Source organism: Urocampus carinirostris, chromosome 6, assembly GCF_059441175.1.
Source record: "Urocampus carinirostris isolate Australia breed hairy pipefish chromosome 6, RoL_Ucar_1.0, whole genome shotgun sequence".
Lineage (NCBI taxonomy): Eukaryota > Metazoa > Chordata > Actinopteri > Syngnathiformes > Syngnathidae > Urocampus > Urocampus carinirostris.
The window spans coordinates 35,745,999-35,771,936 of NC_142354.1; the positions used below are offsets into that span (position 1 = coordinate 35,745,999).

A 25,938-nucleotide genomic window follows, 5' to 3' on the forward strand; every position below is an offset into this window, starting at 1 on the left:
ATCAAGGTCTGACGATGTAATAATAATATGGCTACATTTGGTTCATTTAGAAGATGAATTGCGGGACGATTTATTAACTTTGGTCCTGTATGGTATTTGAAATGGCAAAATAAAATCAGGATTAGTATTTGCCCTGTGCAGGATTATGATTTATTTTAAAACGTTGCAGAAAACGTACAATTATAGTCTAAATCATTTTTATCACTTACCTAAACTACCTCTCGGATGTTTCTGAATTCTGTCATTGGCACACAGGGTTGGGTAGGGTTACTTTAAATTGATTACTTTCAATTACTTTTGGATTACTCCAATACCAAATATGCTAATAAAAGACAAAAGAAACTAAATGTGAATAAAATTACTAAATTTTGTGCAGGCTAGGGGAGTAACAGAATACATGGAATGGCAAAAATGATGTTGGCAAGCTCTTTGGATTTATTTTCATTTAGTTTCTGTCGCATTTTATGTTAGTTTTGCTGGAGATCAAATCCAGGAGAGATAGCTTACCACGTGTTGTGAGTCATCATTTTATTCATATTTAGTTTCTTTTGTCTTTTATTAGCATATTTGGTATTAGAGTAATCCAAAAGTAATTGAAAGTAATCAAGTTAAAGTAACCCTACCCAATTCTGTTGGCACACCTGCACTGCGTTTAGTAATCGACTTGTGAATAGTATTTAATTAGAGGGGTAGTTGGTTAAACCACAACATGGCTGACTCTGACAACAGTGACGAAGTCAACGGTGACGGCAGTACATTTAATAGAATTGGTCGGGAGCTTTTCGCCCAACTTCTTGCCTTCTTTGAAGACCCAAGTCCAGAAAAGGGCAGTCAGCTCAAGTTCCGACTTCCATCCATGCAAACCACAAGTGAGCAGCTTCAAATCCCGGACTTGGACTCTGAGGAACCAACAATTGAGCCAAGCCAGAATCCCAAGTAAGAACAAAATGACTGCTTGTAAAGTCGGCTTACGCGGGTTCCTTTCTTTTAAATTGACCTTTAACCATCGTGGATGATATCCTGCTTAATTGATAAATTTAGGTGAATATTTCATAATGGCCGAATTAGAACTTTTGAATTGGTCAAAAAAATGTGAGTTGTTTTTTTTAATGCATGCCAAGTTTTATTAATTTTATTTCTTCCAATAGCCGTTTCGCCAACTTCTCTCACATTTTTGATAATCCTTTAGCAAGTTTTGGCTTTTGGGTACCCGAAGCAGCAAGATTGTAAACGATTTCATCCTCTCCTTTGTGAGGCTCATGTTGAGTCACTCAAGGCGCCTAAAGTAATCCTTAGTAGCGCTAGACTCGCTCGTGGGAGGCTCCGTAGTTCTCCGAAGGAGAGGGGGATGCGACTGTCCTGTGCCGCCAGGCCTGACGGGGTGTGACCCAAGCATACGAAGCCTCTGAAGTCCTTAGTACGTTCGGACAGGCCGATGCATGATTTATGGAAGCCCCGTGGGCAGGTAGTACAGGTGATTGGGGTGTGGTCGCCGCGAATGGTTCGAAAGCACCACTGGCATTTGGACTGGGGGCCAGGGTTGCGCTCGAAGTCGCCCGCCCTAAGAAGAACAGAGAGAGGAGAGTAGAAGAGGGGCAGATAGAAAGAGTGAAACGCAAAAAGGGGGGAAAAGAGAGGTGGAGAGAAAGTAGGGAAGAGAGGGATAGAGAAAACGAGAGACAAGAGTGTAAAGGGGGAAGAGAGAAAATGTGACAAAGGAGGAGAGATGACCAAGAAAGAAGGAGAGCGAGTCTGAGTGGATTGAGTTGGATTCGCAGGACACCACGGGAATGTTCCTAGTCTTTGTCCTGCTGAGGCTCATGTTATGCACAACGAATGCAAGATTCTCGACCTACGAGTATTTAAAAAAAAAAAAAAAAAAGGGGGGGGGGTTTTCCCCTTTAAATCGAGATTCCTTTTAATTGAGTTTTTTTCACCAATAGGTGCTGAATAATACACACTGTTAATAGTTGTCAAAGTGTGGAGGGAAATGTATATGTTTTTTTTGTGTAATGGTTGTCTTTAGCTATCTGGTATCAAATGACTAACTTGTATACGAATCACCCATTTCTCTTAATATTTTTTTTAATCGATTAATTTTATCTTTGATTATAATAGAATTTCCTTTTATTGTCATTCTTTGTAACCATGCACACAGAACGAAATGTCGATACACCTGACCCGTACAGTTAAACTGTAGCGAGCCGATGCAGCCGCAGCCAAACAGGGCGCCGCCAATATTAGACCCAACTGCTGTGTTGGGAGTCATTAGGTGACCAAACCCCCCCAATTCTAACCCATAATGCCGAGCGCCAAGCAGCGAGGCAATGAATACCAATGTTGTAAGTCTTAGGTATGACTCGGCCGAGGCTTGAACCAGTGACCTCCCAGTCTCAGAGCGGCCGGCCTAGCATCTAGGCAACCAAGCTGGTTTTGCGGCTCCACATATGTTAATTTTTTTTTCTCCATTATGACGAACATTTTAGGTTGCCCACCTTTGCACTAAATTAATGAATGTATTAAGCAAGCTGGTGTTGAAAGGCTGCCTCTGTGGATGGATAAGTGTATTCCTTTGGTTAGATTGAGCATTTATCTGAAAATACAATTTTATTTGCATTGTGTACCCGTCCCACCAAAGATCCACATTCACGCTGGACTTGATTAAGTTTTTATTACAGTTGCTGCAAATGAATGAGTCACACACAACACGTGGTTAGCTCCTCTGCTGGCTTTGATCTCTTTGATCTCTATAAGGGGAATTAGCATTTTAGCACAACATGCAACGTCCGGCAAAACTAACATAAAAGGCGACACACAAAACGAAAATAAATCCAAACAGCTTGGCAACATCAATCACATTACTGTGCATGTTGAGAGATTTGTCAGCTGTGGTTTTAATGTTTACAATTAACTTTTTTCGGAGCACCAAAAGATCGTGGCTTACCGTTAGCAGCGCACTGTAGACTGCCAACAACCCCCGCCTTCCAATCACAAAATCAGAAGCCCAAACCTTACCCCATACCAGCAGGTGGGCACTGTTGGACTCATCATTACAGGACACTTACACAAAAACTATACAACATATTTCAGCAGGAATTTCAACAAAACAAAAGTTATTATTACACCCGTCACAGTTGTTAATGTGACAAAATGACTTTATACTGTTCACAGTGTTTCTAGCCTCCCATTGTTGGACATCTCATCAGTCATTAGATCGGTTGCTGCAATGGGAATGTGGAATTTGGGGAAATTGAACACCATGCCAAAGTTGTTTTCGACCCCTGAACAACAAAAATCTGGTTCATCTTCCATCAATCCAGTGGAGGTGGATACCACAGAAGAAGAGTAAGGCCTTGGGAAAGACTGAAGTAAATATTATGTATGGAATCTAAATGTATCTCATTGCAGTTTTGTAGAGCTAGAGGAGGAAGAGCCCAACATATCTTTCGAGTCAAAGTACATCAGCAAATGTGAATAGTTAAATGTTGCATTCCATTTCTTAGATGCAAGACTTAAAGGAGTTACACTATTTTGTGTGTAGTCCCCCTGTACCAGGACTATTGTGTTGAGGCGGTGAGAGAAGACCTTCGAAGACTTAACACCAAGTCCTCCTTGTCAGAGCTGATCTCCCCACAGTACCTGCAGGGTCTCCAATCCCGTCTCGGCCCCAGGGATTCTGATCAGGAGAGCTCGTCGCTTTCGCCCTCCCCTCCGGATTGCCACCCGATTCGCGTGGTGCCGTGCACGCTGTGGCAAGATCTGGATGAGGTGAAGGTGGCCGGTCTGCTTGACAGTCTGTCAGCTCCGCAGATTCGGCTCCAGGAGGTGAGACATGATGTGCGGTCATAGGTGGGTGCTCATGAAATGTGTGGATGTGTCTTGAAGTTTGAATCACTTTTGCCTTCTGATTGACCTCTTAGATCAAGAATCTACAACATAGTCGTTAACCCTATATCCATTATTTAAATTAATATAAAAATGGTTGTCCTTTGTTAATTAGTTACAAAAAGTAGCTCTCAGCTTAAAAAAGGTTAAAAGCCCGTGTCTTGGGATTCTTGAAGGTTAAAATGTGGTGAAACAGACAAAACATCTGTGTGTTTTACGTTTTGTAACTAATGTAACTTCCCCCTTTGAAATCGTTTGGAAAATGTACATAGAAAAAATAAACAAATTTAAGTAAACTAATCAGTAAGTGTGGTAAAATAAACGGAAATCAAGCCAAATAGACCTTAACTTGTACACATTTTTAAAAAGTAGACTATTTAAGAAACTGTCCACCAAATTGACATAATTGTGTGTTGTGAAACATACGTAAAATACTCGTACAAACATAGCGTAGTGCAATTTATCAGGTCCATTGGGAGTACTACACTTGGTCACAAATACCAAGTGCCAATACATTTATTTAGTGAAAGGCCAGCATATTATCATGCTATGACTCAAGAGTGCGGTTACTCGCATTTGCGCTTCATGTTTAAAATGAGGACGTTTCTGAATAAAACTCACTTAGCAATGAATTTTAAAAAAACCTGTTCGGCAGCTGTCGGCCATACTTTATTTCTTTCGAGTACAGTTACCTTGAAATGTAGAATTGGCATGATGCGATGACGTTTTACAAAAAATGTTTTAACTTTAAGGAGCTGTATGGAATTTGGAACCTTTTTTACTCTCAGCCGCCACCTCTGGCAAGTGTCAAAATTGCATTCTCGTTCAAACTCTTATGATGAGAGTGCAAGTATGCGCAAGTTGACAGACTTGAGACTGATTAAAACAACCCTGGGACGTTAGACAGGGATGTGATACCACGAATATGACTCCTTACAAGGGATTTGTATTCTTAGGAATGCAATAGGGAGATGGTATTGCCCAACCAAACGTGCATTGAGCCAGTGAAGTAGCGAAAGACTCCCTGATCAAATATTGGATAATTGTGGCTAGATTGGGGCAACTAGCAGGGTTGATACTGGGTTACAAGGCCAGTTGGAATTAAGCACGGACATTTAACATTTCCCCAAAAACAAACTTGGTATTCTGGTTATGATTTTTTTTTTTTATATCATTTTCACTCTGTGCCGTTGGTGTGTGCACCAAAAGTAATAATGTAATGAAGCACACCTCTTACTTTCACCATTTTTGATGATTGTTAAAAGTTGGTCGCATATTTCCCCATTCAGTGTAGTAGGCTACAATAACAAATTCAGATTCAGATCTACTTTATTGTCATTCTAGTACACGTGTATACAGAACGAAATGTCGATGCATCTGACCCCCACAGTTTCCTTGAATGTACAGATATAAATAAAGTTGTATTGTATTTTGGCTACGTATAGTATTTTACCATAGTGCAGATAGTGCAAGAAGAGTAGCTAACCAGATGTGCAAAATGGGCAGTCAGGTTAACAAGTCAGGTACACAGTAACATTAACACTGTAACAATAACGCTGTAATTACAATAGTGCAGAGAGCAATGTGCAAGGAGTGGCAAGCTATAAAAAAACTGCCAGTAGTGCAAAAAGTCAGATTAGCAGCCGTTTAGATTTAAGTTAACTATATGTTAGATTGACCATTTAACAGTCTAATGGCCAGGGGGACTAGACTATTGCGGAGCCTGGTGGTCCTGCACCGCACACTGCAGTACCTCTTCCCAGAGGCTAGCAGAGTGAACAGTCCATGATGGGGGTGAGAGGGGTCCCCGGTAATGTTCTTAGCATGGGATAGGCAGCGCTTCTGGCCAATGTCCTGAATGGAGGGAAGTGTAGTCCCGATTATTTTCTCTGCTGTCCTCGTTACCCTCCTCACACTACCCCAGTCGGTAGCGCTGCAGCCTCCACACCACACAGAGATACAGCTGGTCAGGATACTCTCTATGGTGCCCCTGTAGAATGTGATGAGGGAGGGTGGGGGCAGGTGGGCTCTCCTCATCCTCCGCAGGAAGTACAGGCGCTGCTGTGCCCTCTTAACCAGTGATGCAGTGTTCACGGACCAGGTGAGTTTGTTTGTAATGTGCACCCCTAGGAACCTGATACTGCTGACAACCTCCACAGCCTTGTTGTTGATGCAAAGTGGGGCATGGTTGGGCTGGTTTTTCCTAAAGTCGACAATGATCTCTTTAGCAAGCAGACAAGCATGATGTCCCTCTCCACCTTTGACCTTAACCTTATTTACCCTGATTCCTGTTCTGCCTGAACAGCTTTGCAAAAATATATAAAAGCAGACCGGTGTGGTGGCAAAAACACAAGGGTTTTTTTTTTTTTAACTCTGTTGGCCATTGTTAACACATATATTAAGACCATGTAGCACGTGGGTACATTGTTTTGAGGTGACCTTATCCTAAAAGTTAAACCTGGGACTTAAGACTTGAAAGAAGTTGCTTAACTAATGAGACAACTATTCGTAAGTGTGACTAGATTTGAAATGGGTGAGTTGCAATCGCATTTCACAGCCAAATTTCCAATGCATTGTATTTATCACCGCCAAAGTCCATGTTCGAATTGATCGGCTCCGAGGCATCCTACTTGAGGAGCTTGGGAATTGCTGTGGATCACTTCTGCTCGTCCAAGACCCTCAAACGCACTCTGTCCCCGACGGAGCATCATACTTTGTTCTCAAACATCCGTCATGTGAAGACTGCCAGTGAGAAGTAAGCATGAGGTTACCTATTAGGATTTTTTGTCTACTTTAATTGCTACCTGTTGCATAGGTTTCTTATGGATTTGGAGAGACGCCTGGCTGAGAGTGTGCTCATATCCCAGGTGGGTGATGTGGTGCTCAAGCACTGCCCTGCCTTCCGTGCCGTCTACGTGCCATACATTACCAACATGATGTACCAGGAGACTCTCATCAAGCAGCTGCTGTATGTCCCCCACGCCCTGATGAGTTTACCCACAGCTTCCATGCTCATTTGGTGTCTTGCGTGTCAAGGCAGCAAAACAGAGACTTTGTGGCGTGTCTGGAGCGGCTGGAGAGCCAACCTGTGTGCCAAAGGCGGAGTCTCAAATCCTTCCTTGTCCTGCCCTTCCAACGCATCACTCGCATTAAGCTCATTCTGGAGGTCATTTTTTTCTTTGCATCAATTTTCATGCCACAAATGGGTTTCCTTCATTTTTAATTTTTTAATATGAGATAATTCAGGAGTGTCAAACTAAATTCACTCGGGGCTGCAAGAGCTGAATTTTGATTCAGGTGGGCCAAATCGGGTTTTCCACAAAAAGGCGCTGATAAAACATTCACTGTCCTCATGTTCCCTACACGAAAATGTATGAAAAGCATTAAGAATAAATATGAAAATCAGCTGGACAGCACGGCGGTGCAGTGGTTAGCGCGTGTTCGGCACAGTTCTGAGGTCATGAGATCGAATCCACCGTGTGGAGTTTGCATGTTCTCCCCGTGCTTGTGTGGGTTTCCCCCAGGCACTCCTGTTTCCTCCCACATTCCAAAAACATGCATGTCAGGTGAATTGTCTGTCTCTGTGTGCCCTGCGACTGGCTGGCAACGAGTTCAGGGTGTCCCCTACCCACTGCCTGAAGATAGCTGGGATGGGCTCCAGCACCCCCACAAACCTACTGAGGATAAGCGGTGCAGATAATGAATAAATGAATAAATCCCAAATCCGCTAGGGCTGCACCAAGTCTAGAAATGTCTCATCTAGAGGGAGATAATGACATCATTGTCCGCCATCTTGCTGCCGCAGCTATCCGAAAAAGCAAGGGTTTCTTTTTCACTTTGAACCTTCATAGTTTAGATTTTCTCGTGGTTTGTAGCACTCGTTTTCAATAATATAGCGACACCTACTTGACAAATACAAGCGGTCCGTTTTAATGACATGATAATTATGACTAAGAGTTTTTAGAGGCAGCACGGCAGCGCAGTGGTTAGCGCATGTGCGGCACAGTTCATGTCTTGGGAACCTCCTGCGTGGGTTCAAATCCAGCTCCAGACTTCCTGTGCAGAGTTTGTATGTTCTCCCCGTGCTTGTGTGGGTTTCCTCCCACATTCCAAAAATATGCATTTCAGGTGAATTCGCCGGTGCAAATTGTCCCTGGGTGTGAATGAGCGAGTGAGTTGTCTGTCCCCGTGTGCCCTGCGATTGGCTGGCAACCAGTTCAGGGTGTCCACTGCCCGATGATTGCTGGGATGGGCTCCAGCACCCCCGCGACCCTACTGAGGATAAGCGGTGTAGCTGATGAGATGAGTTTTTACTGTCGCTTTGAGTCCTCATAGTTTGCATTATTTCTTGTGATTTTTTTTTTAATTTTTTTTTTAGCACTTTTTGATTGCATGACATGTGGTCAAATACAAACTGTCCTGTTTACCTCCATATTAAAGCGGAAGGGCCTCAAAATGTCTGAGGACAGCAATTGGCCTGTAGGCCGTGAGTCTAAGAGCCCTGGGAAAATTGGTTATTGTGTAGTAAAAAGTTTTTTTTTTGTTTTTTTTGTTTTTTTTTTTAAATTAAGGTAAATTGACACTAAATATATAAAATGACAAAACATAATAAATTACAACTTAAAAATATGACAATAATTCAACTAGAAAACACAATTTGATGTCAATTTTTCTAACCCCTCAGAATATTATGAAACTGGCTGAAGTGGATTCAGATGCGGTATTGTGTCTTCACAAAGCAAAGGAAGCCATACATGAGGTACAGTCCCAAATTTTTCACTCATTTTCTACGAAAAAAAAAATTATTATGATTTCTTTCCTTGTTCCAGATCGTGGTCGAGTGCAATGAGGGGGTCCAAAAAATGAAAGTCATCGAGCAATTGGTCTCCCTTGAAATGATGCTGGATTTTGGCACACTGAAGGTTTTCCTTTCTATTATGTATTGGTGGTAAAAATGCCTGACTTAAAAGTATTTCATAACAGTTCTGAAAAACACCCGTAGCTCTCTATTTTTTTCTTCTTCTAATTTTAGGCAATTCCTCTCATCATAAGTGGCCGTGTTTTGGTGCACCAGGGTCCCTTGAGCTTGCTAACGGTGGAGAACGGCCCAGCCGCCAGAATGCCCCTCATGAGCTTCCACCTTCACCTCTTCAATGACTTGCTGATCCTCTCCTCAATAAAGTACTTGTGTGGTTTAGTCGACAAGAAAGTTGCCGCCCGCTACAATCAGACACTTAATGTTGGTTTTCATTCCAGGGAGCAGCGCTTCCTAGTGGAGGACTATGCAAAGTTCCCAGCATGCGTGCATGTGGCACCACTGAAGACTGATGTTATCGGTCTGCCGCCTGAGTCCTTCCTGTTGCATCTCTCCCGGAATCACACTGGAAATGCCACCGCCATGATTCTGATTGCCAAAAGCAGGTGAAAGTGCTGGTGGGGTGTAGTGATCTTCTCCAGGACGCAGTCGGAGCCTTTCAAAAACTGTTAAGATTAGTTTATTAAAGTATTAGGATAACAAATGGATGAAATGTTATGTCCTAAGAGTTAAAAATTCTTCATAGTTAAAAAGCAATAGAAGTATCAGACATTAACCTAAATCAGGGGTCTCCAACCTTTTTAAGGCAAAGAGCAACTTCAAAGGAACCTTGATCACGCACTTCCGAAACAAGAATTGTAATCTAATCAATTGAATTTTCTATCTTACTGATATTTCACGTAAACTTATTTTTGATGATTATTATTCAGAATGCCTTTTTTACCTTTCCAATTGTTTCATTTGCATTTTTTAATCACATTTTGCAGGAAATCTTGTTAAATCTTTCAAAACGCTATTATCAATTTCATTAACTCTGCACCATAGATATAGATGGATACTTTATTCATCCCCGTAGGGAAATTCATACTTCCAGCAATCTACCCCGTTGTTTATTAACAGATGAACATGATACCCTAGGGGTGCTTGTAGCGGAGTGGATGACGTCACGCTAGTCCAAAAGTTCGACATCCCTGCGGCAGATGGAAAACTTTTCTTTGTGAAAATCCAGGGATACCCCACCTCGTGTTAGCAAGTCCGCCTCCTTTCCGATTCCCCCCGGCTTTCGTGTCTCTGTTTAGCGGCGTTGAAGCCGGATTGCTCCGGGTGGCTACACGTTAGCGTCCGGAATGCTAAACGTGAGCCACGTTTCCGCAAAACACAGCAACTGCGCTCCCTGTGCGCTTCGATGTTTTCCACCAGCACTCGATCTTATTTGGTCGTGAGTTTGCATTTACCATGATTACGGATGGTACCGAAGACTTATAACACCGCTAGCCGCTTCGCTAGCTCCGGCTCTTCCTCCACGATAGGCCCCTTCATCACGCCGGCACGAGAATTCTTCAGGGCAAGGAGTTGAAATTCCTTGAATACACGCATTTCTTGTGCGCTAAAACCCATGTCCATAGGATAGAAGTAATCCATAGTGTAGTTGTCAAAACGGGAAGAAAAAACACCGAAGATAGGAGCAGACAATAGAACAATAGGGCAGCTGCTGGAAAAGGCTGCTCAAAATTAGATTTGGGGGCCCTTTGATGATTTGCTTACCTACTAAAACTCATTCCATGTTGTACTCGAGGGGTCACATGTTATACTTTTTGGATTGGTTTGGAAATCACAATTAGAGAAAAATATTATATTAGTGGTTGCGGTGCCCAAAGCAGCCGCTTGGCTCGCTAATGCCGGGTTCTGTATGTCAAACGATTTTACTCCTTCGCAACACTCAAGATCGGGACTGTGATTGCCATGTGCACTCACCTCTGCCCCGTGTTATCGAATTCTGCTACTTTGCTTTTTATTTTCAATTTGTTTTTAATAGGTTTTTAATTAAGACCTTTTTTTTGTTTTTACATCACTGTAAATGCAATTAAAAAAATCGCAACACAATTTAATCACATTTAAGACATTGATATTTCGTGACTAGGTCTATATTTAAAGCGGGCACAAGATGTGGGCGTCAGCGTGCCCGCGGGCACGGAGTTGGCGACCCGTGACCTAAAATGAATAACCCTGGCATGATCAGGTGTGATTGAACTGTCCTGACTAATTTTTGCACAATGTTTGGCATGATTTTGATGACGTTTTTAACACTCATGCCAATTTTGCTTGGCACAGTCAACATTTTAAGTTTAGTTTTTACAACAGGTCGGACAAGGAGCAGTGGATGAGGTTGCTGAAAGGCGCTGACTGAAGTTTTTGCATTCCTCGGATGTTTTACTTGAAATTCACTTTTGGGTTTACTGGTAATTTTTGTATTTGCACAATTGAGATTTATATCACTATAAAGTCACTCTCTCACCTATTTATACAGGAAATGGCACATGTCTTAAAAGTTTTGATTTTATTGTATTGGATTATAAATAAAATCTGTACTCTAATGAAACACTATACTATTGGATTTTGTTGTATTGTGTAGGGCAACTGAAAAAGAGGGGTACAAAGCTAAAGGAAGAATACAAATTAAAGTGACCAAACCGCACCTTTTTTTTGTTTTTGTGCCCAGCCGTTCACAAGGTTTTTAGGGGTACCCTTAGCAGCCGGATGGCGGACAATCATGTCAACTTCCTTGTGTTATGTAAAAAATAAAAACAAATTTCTTGGCCTACGAGTACAATATTTGGGGGGGAAAAAAATCACATTCATGATAGTTCATGTATTATTTTTTTTAATCCGTAGGACGCATACCTGTCAACCTCCGCGGCTCCATGCCCTTACAATCTGTCGTATTTTCCCTTACAAAATACAAAAAAAATCTTACACCATATTTTTTTTTCCAAACGTGTTTATGTTGTTTAACATGTTATATTGTACATGTTTCGTTATACCATTCTGTACATATTCTTAATAATAAAATTTAAAAAAATCAGGAACAATCGTTTTCAGCGTAACTAAAATATCCACTATTAACACTTTAAATTTGTAAATAGATATTATCTGGAGGAAAAAAAAATAGGCATTTCTATTTTGTAAACCAAACCACAATATCAACCATTGATGCATGTATTTTAAACAGTGACAGAAAAAACAAACCTTTGCAGACTTGTGACTGGGAAACACATTTTTCATAAGCCTTGTGAGGAGATAGGCAACTGTTGGAAGTATGTTGTGCTCTGCGATGAAATGGTAAAACCTCACGTCTGCAGCTGTTGAGTCTTCCGGTGTACTGCTTATTTGGACTCACCTGCAAAATCCTCCCCCCCTCGCGAGAACACTCATTCTGCTGCGCTTCCGACAATAGCTTTATTGTTTTAATAAGCTTATATAGAATACTCATGGGAGGTGGAGGGGAGGATTTTGAAGGGGAGTCGAAATTAGGCACTACAGCGGCAGACGCATGGACACAGTAGCATCAAACGCTCGCTTTGGTTGCAACGAAAAAAACGATACCGAGATGGAGGCTACTGCGGCAAACTCGTTTGACTTGATTTGCCATTTCGTGATACTCGGTGTATACCAAATGGTACCCAAAATTGACAAACATGCGTTTTCCGTACAGATTTTCTTGTACATCGTACATATCTTAAAATGCATAATGTACTTTGTACGGCAAAAACGTACAGGTTGACGGGTATGAGGAAGTGTCTATAATACACCAGTGTTTTTCAACATTTTTTGAGCCGGGGCATGTTTTTTTACATTGGAAACATTTTGCGGCACACCACTAACCAAATATGTTATAAAATGACACTGAACAGTATGTTTGATTACAAAATAATTTGATATATATATATATATATATATATATAAAATATACCAGAGCCATATCCCCCTAGTGGGAGGTGGCTAGAGTTGAGAATACATTCTTATTTCTGACTCTTTCTGGGAGATGTATACAGAGGAGGGGATTCCCAGCCCCTTCACTCAACCCAACTGATGTGTTGAGAGTCATTAGGTGGCCAAACCCCCCCCCAAGCAGGGAGGCAATGAGTACTAATGTTTATAAGTCTTAGGTATGACCTGGCCGAGGCTTGAACCAGCAACCTCCCAGTCTCGGGGCGGGCGCCTTACCACCAAGGCCACTGAGCTGGTTTCTAATTTATAATACCCCCAGTTTTTACAGCACAGACACTTGACAAGGACATGTGCAGAAAATGATTGATAAATGTTTTATGAAATTATAAAAATTGACATTGAATAATTTCTCGCAGCACACCTGACAATCTCTCACGGCACACTAGTATGTCGCGGCACAGTGTTTAAGTCCCGTCACATTTATTTATATATCCCTTATTCACAAATGTCTCAAAGGACTGCACAGGATTACAATTACCTGATCTTAAACCAACATGCGGGCAAGGAAAAACTCAAAACCTCAGCATGAGGGGAAAAAAAGAAACTAGTGGTTGAAAATCACTAATAAACAATTTCCCTTTAAGTCAAAATGAAATTCTTACTGTTGCATCAAACATTTGGGAGGGGAGTACATAACTGGATGCTAAATGATGTTTCCATTACAAATCTATGGATTAGGTGTCTTTGCCCCAACGTGCTACAGTTTGTTCGGAACAGACTCAAAAAACTGAATTTTTTGTAGCTTGTTCCAACCTTTTTGGCCGATTGATCGTCGACATGTACTTGCACTATTATACGGATGAGAATGGGGACAGAGTTTACACTTTGAAGAGAGTGTCACCCAGCGGAGCGCCCACCAGCTCAGCCCATCCTGCCCGCTTCACCCCAGAGGACAAGTTCTCTCGCCACCGTGTGATCCTGAAGAAACGCTTCGGGATTCTTCTCACCCAACAGCCCAGACCTGTGCTCTAAATTAGCTGCCCCTCGGATATGGCGGGTTTTCTAAAATGCCTGCAAGAAAACGCATCCTTTTAGATCACAACACGCTAGGGATCGTCGTGAATTCCTTTCCCGAGAGTGTGTTATAATGTTCAAGAGGTCGCTGGTTCGCGCCTCGGCCGAGTCATACCTAAGACTTATAACATTGGTAAAATGGCGGCGCCCTCTGTTGGCTGCGGCTGCATCGGCTTGCTACAACGGGTCAGGTGTATCGACATTTCGTTCTGTGTACATTGTTACACAGAATGACAATACAAAGGAAATTATTATTATTATTATTATTGATTAGCAAGAATAAAACATGAAAATGTATTGCTACAGAGACAAATGGGTTACTTTGACATTCTAGAAACGGTCAACACCATTTCAGAAAACTTTCATCAAAAGGAAAATGCTTAATAAAAATGCCTTGGACCCTGGATGCCGATTATACAAATCAAACTCCAGTCATTTGTTTCTGCACTACTTTGAATAATAATAATAATAATTATTTCCTTGTATTGTCATTCTGTGTAACAATGTACACAGAACGAAATGTCGATTGCACCTGACCCGTTGTAGCGAGCCGATGCAGCCGCAGCCAACATAGGGCGCCGCCGACCACTTTTTAAGTCTTAGGAATGACTCGGCCGGGGCGCGAACCACCGACCTCCCAGTAAACGAGTCATTCATCATCTTTCAGTAAGGTCAGGAATGTTATCGTATAGTGACTTGTTTACTGCCCATTTTGCACATCTGGTTAGCTGCTCCTCTTGCACTCTTTGCACTACTGTATAATACTATACATAGCTATAATTATTTAGCATATTATTAGTACTTCAATACTCCAACTCAATACAACATTTTATATCATAACATTCAAGGAAACGGTGCGGGTCAGATGTATCGACATTTCGTTCTGTATACACGTGTACAAGAATGACAAAGTATATCTGAATCTGAACTCAAGTTCAACTGATCCAAAGAAACATTTTTTTCTTTCAACTTCAATTGTGATTCGCTTTCCACAGCTAAATGTGTTGCCCAGCCATGATGCAGTCCTGGTGCCACAAACACTCTGCCAGGCAATTGAAGAGTGATGCGTTGGCATCTAAACCCTCGTCTTCACTCAGGCCACCTGTACGCAACACCGGTAACTTCCACGCTTCCTGAAAAACCCTCACATCCTTCTCTGAAACGTCACAGTGCATGAACAAGTCAATTCTGAGCAAACCATTAAGGATGGATTTGATTTATTATGAACAAATAAAGTAGACAAAGTCGGAAGTGGCTATGGTTAGGGTTTACAAATTACTGTCTTTTCCGCACTATAAGGCACAACTGAATGTAGAGCACAGGGAATTAATACAGTATCGTATTTGTTCATGTATGACTGTTGGGTTATGGTATTAATGAGTGCAACGATAGATCAATCAACGAACATTGCTAAACCAAAAAACAGGATTCGAACCTGGGTGGTAGAGTGCCGAGTAATCTACATAAAATGCAAAAAGGCATTACACCCGGGATGTCAAACTCTGTTTTGCTCCGAGGCCAAATCAGGATTTTCTGTCCTCAGGCGGGATGGAACAGAAAAAGAATGTCAACTAGAAACTTTTCACTTTTATGCTTTCAGTCTACATTAGTAACCTACACTACAGACTATAATCAGTTTACAAGGGACCTTTTACTAAACAGATTTATTCACAAACTATGGGGAAGAAAGCTAATGTTTAGTATTGAAATGTAAACTAGTTTATTTTAACAGTTGAGTGAATGCAGTATTAAACCTGAACCAACTCGCTACGCTATGCAAAGTGAACAATGCCCTCTAGCGGCTGGAGAGAGCATTTGGTTTGCTTTTACTTTAAAAATCATAACCTTTGATAAAAATTACCAAGAGCAGGGCTCTTCAATATGATGCACGTGGGCACCAGGGTGCTCCCTAAGGGTAGCTGACATGCTCCTGGACCTGTTCTGCTAACAGCCCACCAGTGCCTGGATCCTTGTGATTTTCTGGTAAAAAATGAATGTGTTGACTGAATCCATTTAACCCTAATCAACCTGGTAAAAGTATATCAACAGACAATATATAATATCACTAAATGCATATAATCCTAATGTCCATTGCGCTAATTGGTAACAAAAAGTAGCTTTTAGCTTGATATTTTTTGCATATGTCTGACCTAGAGACTCACCTCTTTTTTTTTTTTTTAATACATTCAGTGGCTCAGGAGGTAGGGCGCTTGTCTTGGGATCAAGAGATCGCAGTTCGAATCCCGGCTCCTCCGTGTTACATGTTGAAGTGTCCTTGGGTAAGACACTGAACCCCTAATACCCCCAATAAGCAGGTTAGCGCCTTACATGGCTGCACGGCCGCTATTGGGAAATGTGAAGCACACTGTAAAGCTCTTTGGGAAGTCTTGACTTGAAAAGTGCTACATAAATGCAGATCATTTCATTTCATTCTCAGAAATTTATTGCAGGCTGAATCAAATTATCCAATGGGCTTAATCTAACCTGCTGCCTGTATATTTGACATGCCTGCATTGGACCTCATTATCACACTATTTTTACGGTGCCAGAAACACTGATTTTCATTGAGCATTTTCTTCTGTATTCCTATTGGTCGAAGTCTCCTTCACCTGTATGTCAAAGTTGCGGTTAAATATGTTTACATACAAAAAACCTTGTATGGTATTTTGTGAAAAGAATATTTCTCCATTCTCTAACATTTGTTACTGGCATTGTAAATAAAAAAAAAAAACATGAGAAAACTTCTAATGGCTTTTCATATGTCATCTGTACAACTGATGGTTAAGTTGTAAAGTGTTTCGGGGCTCTCAATGCCACCTGGGTTTGAATCCTATCATATACAATTTTTTTCGGTTGGTCAATAATTGCACAAAAAGGTAGCACGGAAACTTCAAAACCCTATGGAGTAACACACACACACACACACACACACACACATATATATAAACGTGTGCAAATTTCTGGCCAATTTTGGGTTTTTAGGTGCCGCATATACCGTAAATTCCGGACTATAGGCCACTACTTTTTTCCCAAACTTTCAACCCTGCGGCTTATTCAGTGATGCTGCCAATTTATGTAATTTTTCTAACGCCCGCCAGCGGTGCTCAAGTACAAAAGGTAAGATTTAGACCGGTGGAATATATGCGCCGAGGAAGACTGCAACTTCTTGACTTGTGCATAAATTAAATTAGCGTAAACATACCCTCATCATGCAAAATGCAAAAAGAAAGGCACATGACGCAGCTTTCAAGCTAAAAGCAATTGAGCAGTAGGCTAAAGAAGGAGCGAGGGTGTTGCTAGCGTGTTTTGAATAAGGGAGCGTGGGACGACTTCTATATGACGAAGTTTCTTTCCGACACTGAGGAAGACGACTTTGACGGTTTCAGTTCTAAGGAGGAAGATGAGGACGGTTTACCGTGATTTTTACAAGTACGGTATGTTTTTTTTTTTTTACCAGACCCATTTACTGTGTTGCTAGCGTGTTTTGGAATAAGGGAGCGTGGGACGACGTCTATATGACAAAGTTGTTTTTCGATGGCTTCAGTTCTAAGGAGGAAGATGATGACTGTTTACTGTGATTTTTACAAGTACTGTATGGTTTTTTTAACAAACCCGTTTACTGTGTTGCAAGCGTGTTGCTACCTGTCACAGGCACCAATTGGGATGAAAGTTATTATTATTAAAGCTTTGAAAACTCTCTTGGTGTACGGTCTTTGTAAAAATGTGTAACCATGTATAATATGTATCTGCAACTGTATATTTTTGTAATGTCTTTATTTCACTTATTCTGATATGTTTTCTACGGGAAGTGGGGACCGGTAAAGGTGAGTGTTTGTGGACGTGGCAGACAATAGTGGTTATATATTCTTCCCACCCTTACCTATGGAAATATACACTTTTTTCCTTGGATTACTTTCAACGGGACCTGGACTCTGCAGGTCTGCATCAAACCTTAAGTACCGGTATTATTTTTCATCCATTTTGCCGGCTGTGATTTTGGACTGTGTACTTTTATGAAGGACATTCAGTTTCAATGGCGGGACTTATTCGGGTTTGGCTTAATTCTGTGTGTTACATTTTTTTAATGTGGGCGCATGCGGCTTATATACAGGTGCGGCTTGTGTTAGTCCAGAATCGGTTTTCCTCTTAAAATGTGGTGGGTGCGGCTTATAATCAGGTGCGCTCTATAGTCCGGAATTTACGATACTTTGGAAATTACAGTACATTCTACTGCAGAGGTGGACAAACTATGGTATGTCATTGAAAAAAATGTTATATGTGTATATATGCATGGATGTATGTACTTCTAATCATAAAGCATTTTTGGGTGCCAACTTTCCCTATTGTCTCAAAAACACATACTTAAAAATCAAAAACGATATCAAATTTACTGCTTAAAACAGTATTGAATATAATTTTCTTTGAGTTTCAAAACCAAATTGATGAAACATCTTTTTAAATACGCATATAATTAAATAGGACCTGTAGATGTTTGTATTCATTCATAAAATAATCATTCAGGATCAGCCCCTTGGCCAAATTTATTAACCCAGTGTGCCCCCCTATTCCGTAGTAATCTTCAATGTAGAAATGGTATTCATATTTTTGAAAGGATACTTGGTGCCGACCACCAAAGTAACAATTGGACCCCCAGAAGATTCCTTCCACTTTGAAATTTGATTAGGAAGCTCATCAAATGATGTTCGGTCCGTGAAGGAGAAGAGGAAAAGAACTGCGTCCACCTTTTCCTGACAAGACTAAAATATAAAAGTTCAATTTACGTGTTCATTTTCGTGGAAAACAGAGAGAATCACGCATACCGGTAACAGATGGTCGAAGCGCCGTAAGGCGTTTTCTCCACAGTCCCACAGCTGGAAACGGAAGAATAGCACTCTACCGCTTTCTTTTAGCTTCACCGGCCAGTGAACCACAATTGTCTCTATACCTTCGACACAAATGGACACCATCTTTAAAAACACTATTTGTTCCACACTAGACCCTTCCCCCTAATGCATGTGTGTAATACAGGGTGACCCAAAAAGATGCGTACCCATATTTTATTCGATTAAAATTCCATTTTTTAACGAATGTCTTTTCTGTTGCAGGACGTGAAAGGTGAACCTATGGATGATGATTTGCAGCTATAGTTGCCCTGAAAATGTCTTGGAAAAATCAGCAGAAGATATTCTCCCTGGAGACCTATTTTGCGACAAAATCATACCAGAGTGTACAGATTCCGTATCGAAAGCGTTTCCATTTGGAGAATTGCGAATTAAGTCAAAGTTACAGTGCGTGGAGGTAAAATTACAAGGGTTCCCCTGACGCTGTGTTCTAAATGCAGTATTTGGAAGTCAAGGTCGCAGTAGAACGAAGTTGAGTAAAGTCAGCAATTTTTTGAGAACCGGCTTCTTCGGCTCGGCTCACTAAAAGGAACCGGCTCTTCAGGTTGTTTTTGCTTCTTTAATCCCAACATGACCAAATATTATGTAAAATGATGTACAAAACGACTTAAAAGAAGGGGGGAATAGAACAAAAAAGAAAAAAATACCAAAATGAAAAAGTAGTGAAAAGCTGAGAAAAAAAAACAAAAGGAAAAAAAATGAAGGAAACATTTAGAAAAAAAGGCAGAAAAAAGAAAAACAAAGGAAAAAAGTAACAGCTAAGAAAAAGTAAACACAATGAGATTTTTTTAAAGGAATTAAAAAAAAAAGTAGAAAAAAACACAGAAAAAGAAGAAAAAGTTTGTGTTGCATTCAAATAATTTCCAACTATATCGAGTGAATCTTGTTGCCAACATTGTACTTCCACTAAAAAAATGTGATTAAGTACAGTTCTGTATCCTGCAACCGACTAAATAAGCCCCCAAAAATGTTAGTATTATGCGACAAAATATATCAGGAGAAAAAAGAAATGGATATCTTGTGAAAGAATTGTAAGAAGAAACGACGTTTGTAGGACGTACAACCTTTGCAATAGTACATGAGTCAATTCATTCAAAAGAGAAAAATTATTTTGCATCGCCAGAAACAAAATGTAACTTGATGTCAAGTTTTGGATATATTTGATAATCATCTTGCCACACTTGGGATTATGGTTGCTCACTGTTATTTCAAGCATTGCTTACCGGCTTTGTGTGAACACTCAGAGCGTGGAAAATTAGAGGGAACATTGCCCTGAACCATCATTATTCAATTGTAAGCTCCCAAAAGATCCCCAGCCATTAAGCTACGACATACTTTTATGCGATTAATTTACTAATCTGACCCAGGTGAGTGTTTTGATTTTACTCTAGAGCCAAATTAAGACAGATACCACGATACTACCGTAAATTCCGGACTATAAGCAGCTACTTTTTTCCCAAACTTTCAACCCTGCTGCTTATTCAGTGATGCGGCCAATTTATGTAATTTTTCTAACGGCCGCCAGCGACGCTCGAGTACAAAAGATAAGATTTAGACCGGTGGAATATATGCGCAGAGGAAGACTGTAACTTCTTGGCTTGTGCATAAATTAAATTAGCGTAAACATACCCTCATCATGCAAAATGCAAAAAGAAAAGCACATGACGCAACTTTCAAGCTAAAAGCAATCGAGCAGTCCGATAAAGAAGGATCGAACGTGTTGCTAGCGTGTTTTTGAATAAGGGAGCGTGGGACGACGTCTATATGAAACTGTTTCTTTCCGACACTGAGGAAGACGACTTTGATGACTTCAGTTCTAAGGAGGAAGATGAGGACTGTTTACTGTGATTTTTACAAGTACGGTATGTTTTTTTATCAGACCCGTTTACTGTGTTGCGAGCGTGTTGCGAGCGTGTTGCTACCATTAACTGCCCTGTCAGGCCGTTTGGGATGAAAGTTATATTATTATTATTATTAAAGCTTTGAAAACTCTTTCTGTGTACCGTCTTTCTTTGTAAATATGTGTAACCATGTATAATATGTATTTGCAACTGTATATTTTTGTAATGTTTTTATTTCAGACACTTATTCTGATATGTTTTGCACGGGCGAATAAAAAAGAAGGGGCGAAACAAAAGCGGGGTGACGGAAAGTGGGGTAAAGGCGAGACTTGTTTGTGGACGCGGCGGACAATAATGGATATATATTCTTCTCACCCTTACCTTTGGAAATATACACTTTTTTCCTTGGATTACTTTCAACGGGACCCGGACTCTGCAGTTCTGCATCAAACCTTAAGTACCGGTATCATTTTCCGTTCATTTTGCCGGCTGTGATTTTTGGATTGTGTACTTTTATGAAGGACATTCAGTTTCAATCGCGGGAGGTCGGGTTTGGGTTAACTTTGTGTTTGTGTTACATTTTTTAAATGTGGGCGCATGCAGCTTATATACAGGTGCGGCTTGTATAAGTACAAGATCGGTTTTCCTCTTAAAATGTGGTGGGTGCGGCTTATAATCGGGTGCGCTCTAAAGTCCGGAATTTACGGTACTTGGTATCAGTCCCCCCATTCCAGAACTGCTGCAAATGAATCGAAAATGCTTTTTGGGTCGGGAATGGATTTCACTCTTGAGAGAGTGATTAAATGTCAAAGGTGTCTAGATTTATGGATGCTGGTTCTTACCTGTGGTTTCGTAGTGCATGCTGGGAGTCTTCTGGCCTGACAAGCGTGCTGCAAGAGTACTTTTGCCCACTCCACTCTTTCCAGAAAGGTAAACTTTATAATGAACTGTGTCCACCTGGATGTGAGGAGGCATCGCCGGAGACTCCAACAGCCCTGTGATGCATATAATCTCAATCACAGACTAAATTAAACACCATTTGAAGATCTTTTGCACATACCAAAATGTTTGCGTTTCTTCTTGTGTAGTATCTTGCTAAAGTATTCTCTGCTGTCTTTGCAGCGATGCCAATCGGCCACGACGACAGAGCCGCGTTCGGGAATTGCAGTCATGGTCGGTAAGTTTATTAGCTCACCCGAAAAGCGATTAAAGGAGATTACATTTTAAAATGTGACTTTTTTTTCTGCACTGCCATAGCCTGCTAGCTTAGCACTTTATTGAGGACAGCGCGTGGCGATCTGTCAAAATCAAATATCAATAAACACTGCGATTAAATGTTTGAAACAAAAAAATATATCTATGATATCGCATTTAATAAAATAAATTCTACCTTTTGACAACGTGGTTTACAGCAGCGTTCGATACCGCTGCCTAGCAACCGCTGTTTATAGACGTCACTTCCGCTTGGAGAAAGTGAGTGCTGCATTCACGTGCCCCATAGAAATTCGCAATCCAAACTTTTTAACAATTTGATAGTTATGTCATTATTTGATGAGGTTTAGGACATTAATACGTGTTTTGACCCTCATGTTTTCAACGATAAGACGAAGTGTGTTTGCTTGACGGGTGTTTACTCGTGTCACTCGCAGGTACAATTTCATACAACAGGGGGAGACACAGCTCATGCTCTGTGTTAATGTGGCATCTTGGGTAATGTAGTACTTTTGTTATCAGGCACACAACATCCCAATCGGGATGTTTTGTATTTAAGTCATACTTTTTAAAGTTAGTTGGATTAAACCGCGTTTTGGTTGTAAGTATTTCGTGTATTTGTCATGTGTTTCATTTATTTTGGTCCTGGAGACTTTTAAAAAGCTGTTTTAACCCCTCATAGTAAAAGGTACAATTACTTTTAAAAGACGTTGCATTTCCACTAAACTCAAATCCTGATCAGATATGACGAGCAACAATAGTGATCTTGCAGTTTAACGAGGTACATGTTCAGACTTTATTCTTATTTTCTGCCGCTAGGTGTCCCTAAATATCATGTTTTCTTCTTTCTCTCTTGTGGACCATGCGTGCCCAAGCTAGTCGGGTCAGCTTTGATGCTAGGTCCTTAGCTTGGCCTTGATGCTGGGACCTTAGCTTGGCCTCTAGGTCCTTAGCTTGGCCTTGATGCTAGGTCCTTAGCTTGGCCTTAGCAAGGCTTTGATGCTAGGTCCTTAGCTTGGCCTCACTATCTTTGATTTTTGCATTTCGGAGATGGAATATGAGCTTGCTCTGTCCACTCCACGCATCGGCCCGGTATTGCAGTACCTCCGGGAACGGTGCATTCGCAATGATCGCAGCAAGGCTTTAGGGCTAGGACCTTAGCTTGGCCTTTTGGCTGAGAGTAAGTATCCCGGCTCCTAGGCTTTGTAGCGTATTATGAACTGACCGATAACAGATAATGGATAATGAATAATGAAGATAGATCAATAACCCTTAAAAACCCCAAAACCCCATAATATCTTACTAGAACGGTTAGAAAAAATGGATTGGTCTCTCAGGAACAGTCCTCTTATGGTTCAGATCTAACCTCTCAGATAGGATGCACTTTGTTAAATATGGTGAAATGACATCGGAGCCCTTTAGTGTTGCCTGTGGTGTTCCGCAGGGTTCTGTACTTTGGCCCTTCTTTTCAGCATTTACATGCTTCCATTAGGTGATATTATTCGCAAGTATAATATAAGTTTCCATTGCTACGCAGATGACATTCAACTATATCTTTCGATGGAGGAATCTGCCACACTAAATTGTGGAAATTTGGAGGCCTGCCTCACTGAGATAAAAGAATGGATGTCACTCAACTTCTTGCGCCTTAACTCTGAAAAGACCAAAATGTTAGTTATTGGTCCATCTAAATGCCATGACTTGTTCTCAAAAACTGCTCTGAACATTGACAAATGTAATATCACCCAGAGTGACTCAGTTAAAAATGTAGGTGTCATATTTGACCCCGATCTGTCCTTTGAAACACACGTAAATAATATTACTGGAACAGCTTTCTTCCATCTTCGCAACATTGCTAAAATTCGTCCTATGTTGTCTCAGTCGGATGCGGAGATTATAATTCACACGTTTGTTACTTACCGTCTCCATTACTGTAATGCACTACTCTCAGGTCTCCCGAAGTCCAAAATCAAGAGTCTTCAGCTGGTACAAAATGCTGCAGCGAGGCTTTTAACAAAGACAAAGTTTGATCACATTACCCCGATTTTAGCTAACCTGCATTGGCTCCCTGTTGGCTTAAGATGTGATTTTTAAGGGTTTGATGGTATTATCCAAAATCATGCATGGACTTGCTCTCTCATATCTTTCAGATTTAATTTCCCCCTATTTTCCGTTCCGGAGCCTTCGCTCTGAAAACGCTGGTCTACTAGTGATCCCAAGAGCCAAGAAGAGATCCGCAAGTTCGAGAGCATTCTCCACCCGGGCCCCTGTGCTGTGGAATGCTCTTCCCCCTGTGATTCGATCTGCAACCTCAGTGGAAATGTTTAAATCTAAGCTTAAAACACACTTCTACTCTATAGCATATGTTGATAATATGTGTATTATTTGCTCTCATGTAGGTTTTAGATGAGGGGATTGTGTCATAATAGTCTGTAATAATAGTTTGCAATAGTCTTTGATCTGTGCAGCCCTTTGAGACTCTTTGTGATTAAGGGCTATACAAATAAACACGACTTGACTTGAAAGCGGCCTTGTCACTCGGGTCAGGGTGACACGACACACTCTTCTGTTTAACAGCAGGGCCTGACAGCTTTCACTGGTTTACCCCTGCTGCATCATACGGGTGCCCTGCCCATCCCTTAGAACGCGTCCAAACATCCCTCTAGCCTTTTACAACACCTCTCCACTCATTCCTATCACCAACAAAAGTAAAATAAGGACAATAATTTATAAGAAAAGGGGAAAATTATTACAGTACTATCAGATGAATCGGGTATTTTACTGATTTTGTAATTATTTTCCCTGTTATTTACTTTTTTTCTGTAACTAAACTTGTTATGCAAGTATTATTACGTTTACTTTGTTTTTCAACTATTTTCTAATTAAAGTCAATTTCAAAAACCAATAATGATCGTTTCATTTGACTAGAAAAGTTTGTTTAACTAGTAATAAAATATGATAAAAATCCTCAAATGAGCACAAACAGCGCCTAAGCGTGCTCATTCTAAAGAAACTGTGTGTATATATGACCACTAGATGACGCTGTATTGCGTCTTACGAGGGAAAATCATTTCAAAAAGCACAAGGAAGAATACAAACTATGGCAACCAAAAGGGACCAAACTGCACCCTTTTTTTTTCAAATTATTTTTTTTTCCCCAAGGTTTTTTGTTTTTGGGGGTGCCCAGGGTTGGTTAGGGTTACTTTAACTAGATTACTATCAATTACTTTTGGATTACTCCAATACCACATATGCTAATAAAAGACAAAAGAAACTAAATGTAACGGGTGTAATAATAACTTTTGTTTTATTGAAATTCCTGCTGAAATATATGTATAGTTTTTGGTAAGTACCCTGCAATGATGAGTCCAACAGTGCCACCTGCTGGTATGGGGTGGGGTTTGGTTTTGGCTTCTGACATATGACCGGGAGGCGGGCAGTCTACAGAGAGAGCTGCTAACGAGATCAAAGCCAGCAGAAAAGCTAATGTTGTGACTCATTTCATCTGCAGTAGCTGTAATAAAAACCTCATCATCCAGTCCAGCGTGAATGTGGATCTTTGTTGGGACAAGTACACCGCGGTTACATAAATATGAATAAAATTATGACTCACAACACGTGGTAAGCTTTCTCTTCTGGCTTTGATCTCCGGCAAAACTAACATAAAATGCGACAGAAACAAAAAGAAAATAAATCCAAACAGCTTGCCAACATCATTTATGCCGTTCCATGTATTCCGTTACTCCCCAAGCCTGCACAAAATTTAGTCATTTTATTCATATTTCGTTTCTTTTGTCTTTTATTAGCATATTTGGTATTGGAGTAATCCAAAAGTAATTGAAAGTAATCCAGTTAAAGTAACCCTACCCAACCCTGGGGTTACTCATAGCAGCAAGAGTCTCATGATGTCTCAGTTAAAGATTGAGTATTCATGCTTCTCTTTTTGATGTCATCCAATATTTTCTGTACCACTAGTAGGCGCCAAATTATACATACTATCATGTAAATTTTAACTATAGCCTTATCCTCCTTGTTTTATAACCTTATCTTCCCTGTTCCTTTATCTTCTTGGCTTTTTACCTTACTGTGAATGTGTGAAACTGGAGTGTCATGCCCAATTTCGTTGTCACAATATGTTAACCCATTTTGTAACAATGACAATAAAGGTCTATTCTATTCTATTCTATTAACGATTTTCTTTTTGCATTATAGTAAGATGGGAAGGAATTGCATTGATGTAGAAATTTAAAATCCTAAGTAC

General features: G+C 40.6%; 3 protein-coding genes and 1 pseudogene across 5 annotated transcripts; 3 read left to right on the forward strand and 1 right to left on the reverse strand.

Annotated features, from left to right (window-relative positions):
* Positions 1 to 692: 692 nt before the first annotated feature.
* LOC148364686 (rho guanine nucleotide exchange factor 19) lies at positions 693 to 11,305 on the forward strand. Of its 2 annotated transcripts, XM_088338862.1 has the most exons (12): positions 693 to 936; positions 3,172 to 3,345; positions 3,409 to 3,470; positions 3,542 to 3,825; positions 6,480 to 6,640; positions 6,701 to 6,853; positions 6,922 to 7,051; positions 8,570 to 8,644; positions 8,715 to 8,807; positions 8,918 to 9,066; positions 9,142 to 9,306; positions 11,063 to 11,305. In XM_088338862.1, exons 1-12 carry the CDS (start codon positions 710 to 712, stop codon positions 11,106 to 11,108), a joined length of 1,719 nt encoding a protein of 572 aa, XP_088194988.1. In that variant the 5' UTR covers positions 693 to 709; the 3' UTR covers positions 11,109 to 11,305. The 2 variants fall into 2 exon arrangements, with proteins under 2 accessions (XP_088194988.1, XP_088194987.1); XM_088338861.1 differs by having other exon boundaries at positions 8,918 to 9,306.
* A 2,091-nt stretch (positions 11,306 to 13,396) lies between these two features.
* On the forward strand, positions 13,397 to 13,799 carry LOC148364687 (H/ACA ribonucleoprotein complex subunit 3-like). Its single transcript, XM_088337241.1, has one exon. The coding sequence runs from the start codon at positions 13,487 to 13,489 to the stop codon at positions 13,679 to 13,681; it is 195 nt and encodes a 64-aa protein (XP_088193367.1). The 5' UTR covers positions 13,397 to 13,486; the 3' UTR covers positions 13,682 to 13,799.
* Positions 13,800 to 14,033: 234 nt separating this feature from the next.
* cplane2 (ciliogenesis and planar polarity effector 2) lies at positions 14,034 to 21,916 on the reverse strand. Of its 2 annotated transcripts, XM_088338865.1 has the most exons (6): positions 21,856 to 21,916; positions 21,526 to 21,763; positions 21,308 to 21,460; positions 18,544 to 18,668; positions 18,341 to 18,480; positions 14,034 to 14,911 (listed from the first exon to the last, which is right to left on the reverse strand). In XM_088338865.1, the coding sequence occupies exons 2-6, from the start codon at positions 21,635 to 21,637 to the stop codon at positions 14,719 to 14,721; spliced, it is 723 nt and encodes a 240-aa protein (XP_088194991.1). In that variant the 5' UTR covers positions 21,638 to 21,763; positions 21,856 to 21,916; the 3' UTR covers positions 14,034 to 14,718. The 2 variants fall into 2 exon arrangements, with proteins under 2 accessions (XP_088194991.1, XP_088194990.1); XM_088338864.1 differs by having other exon boundaries at positions 21,526 to 21,907.
* Positions 21,917 to 22,651: 735 nt separating this feature from the next.
* LOC148364689 (U2 spliceosomal RNA) lies at positions 22,652 to 22,803 on the forward strand (annotated as a pseudogene).
* Positions 22,804 to 25,938: the final 3,135 nt, after the last annotated feature.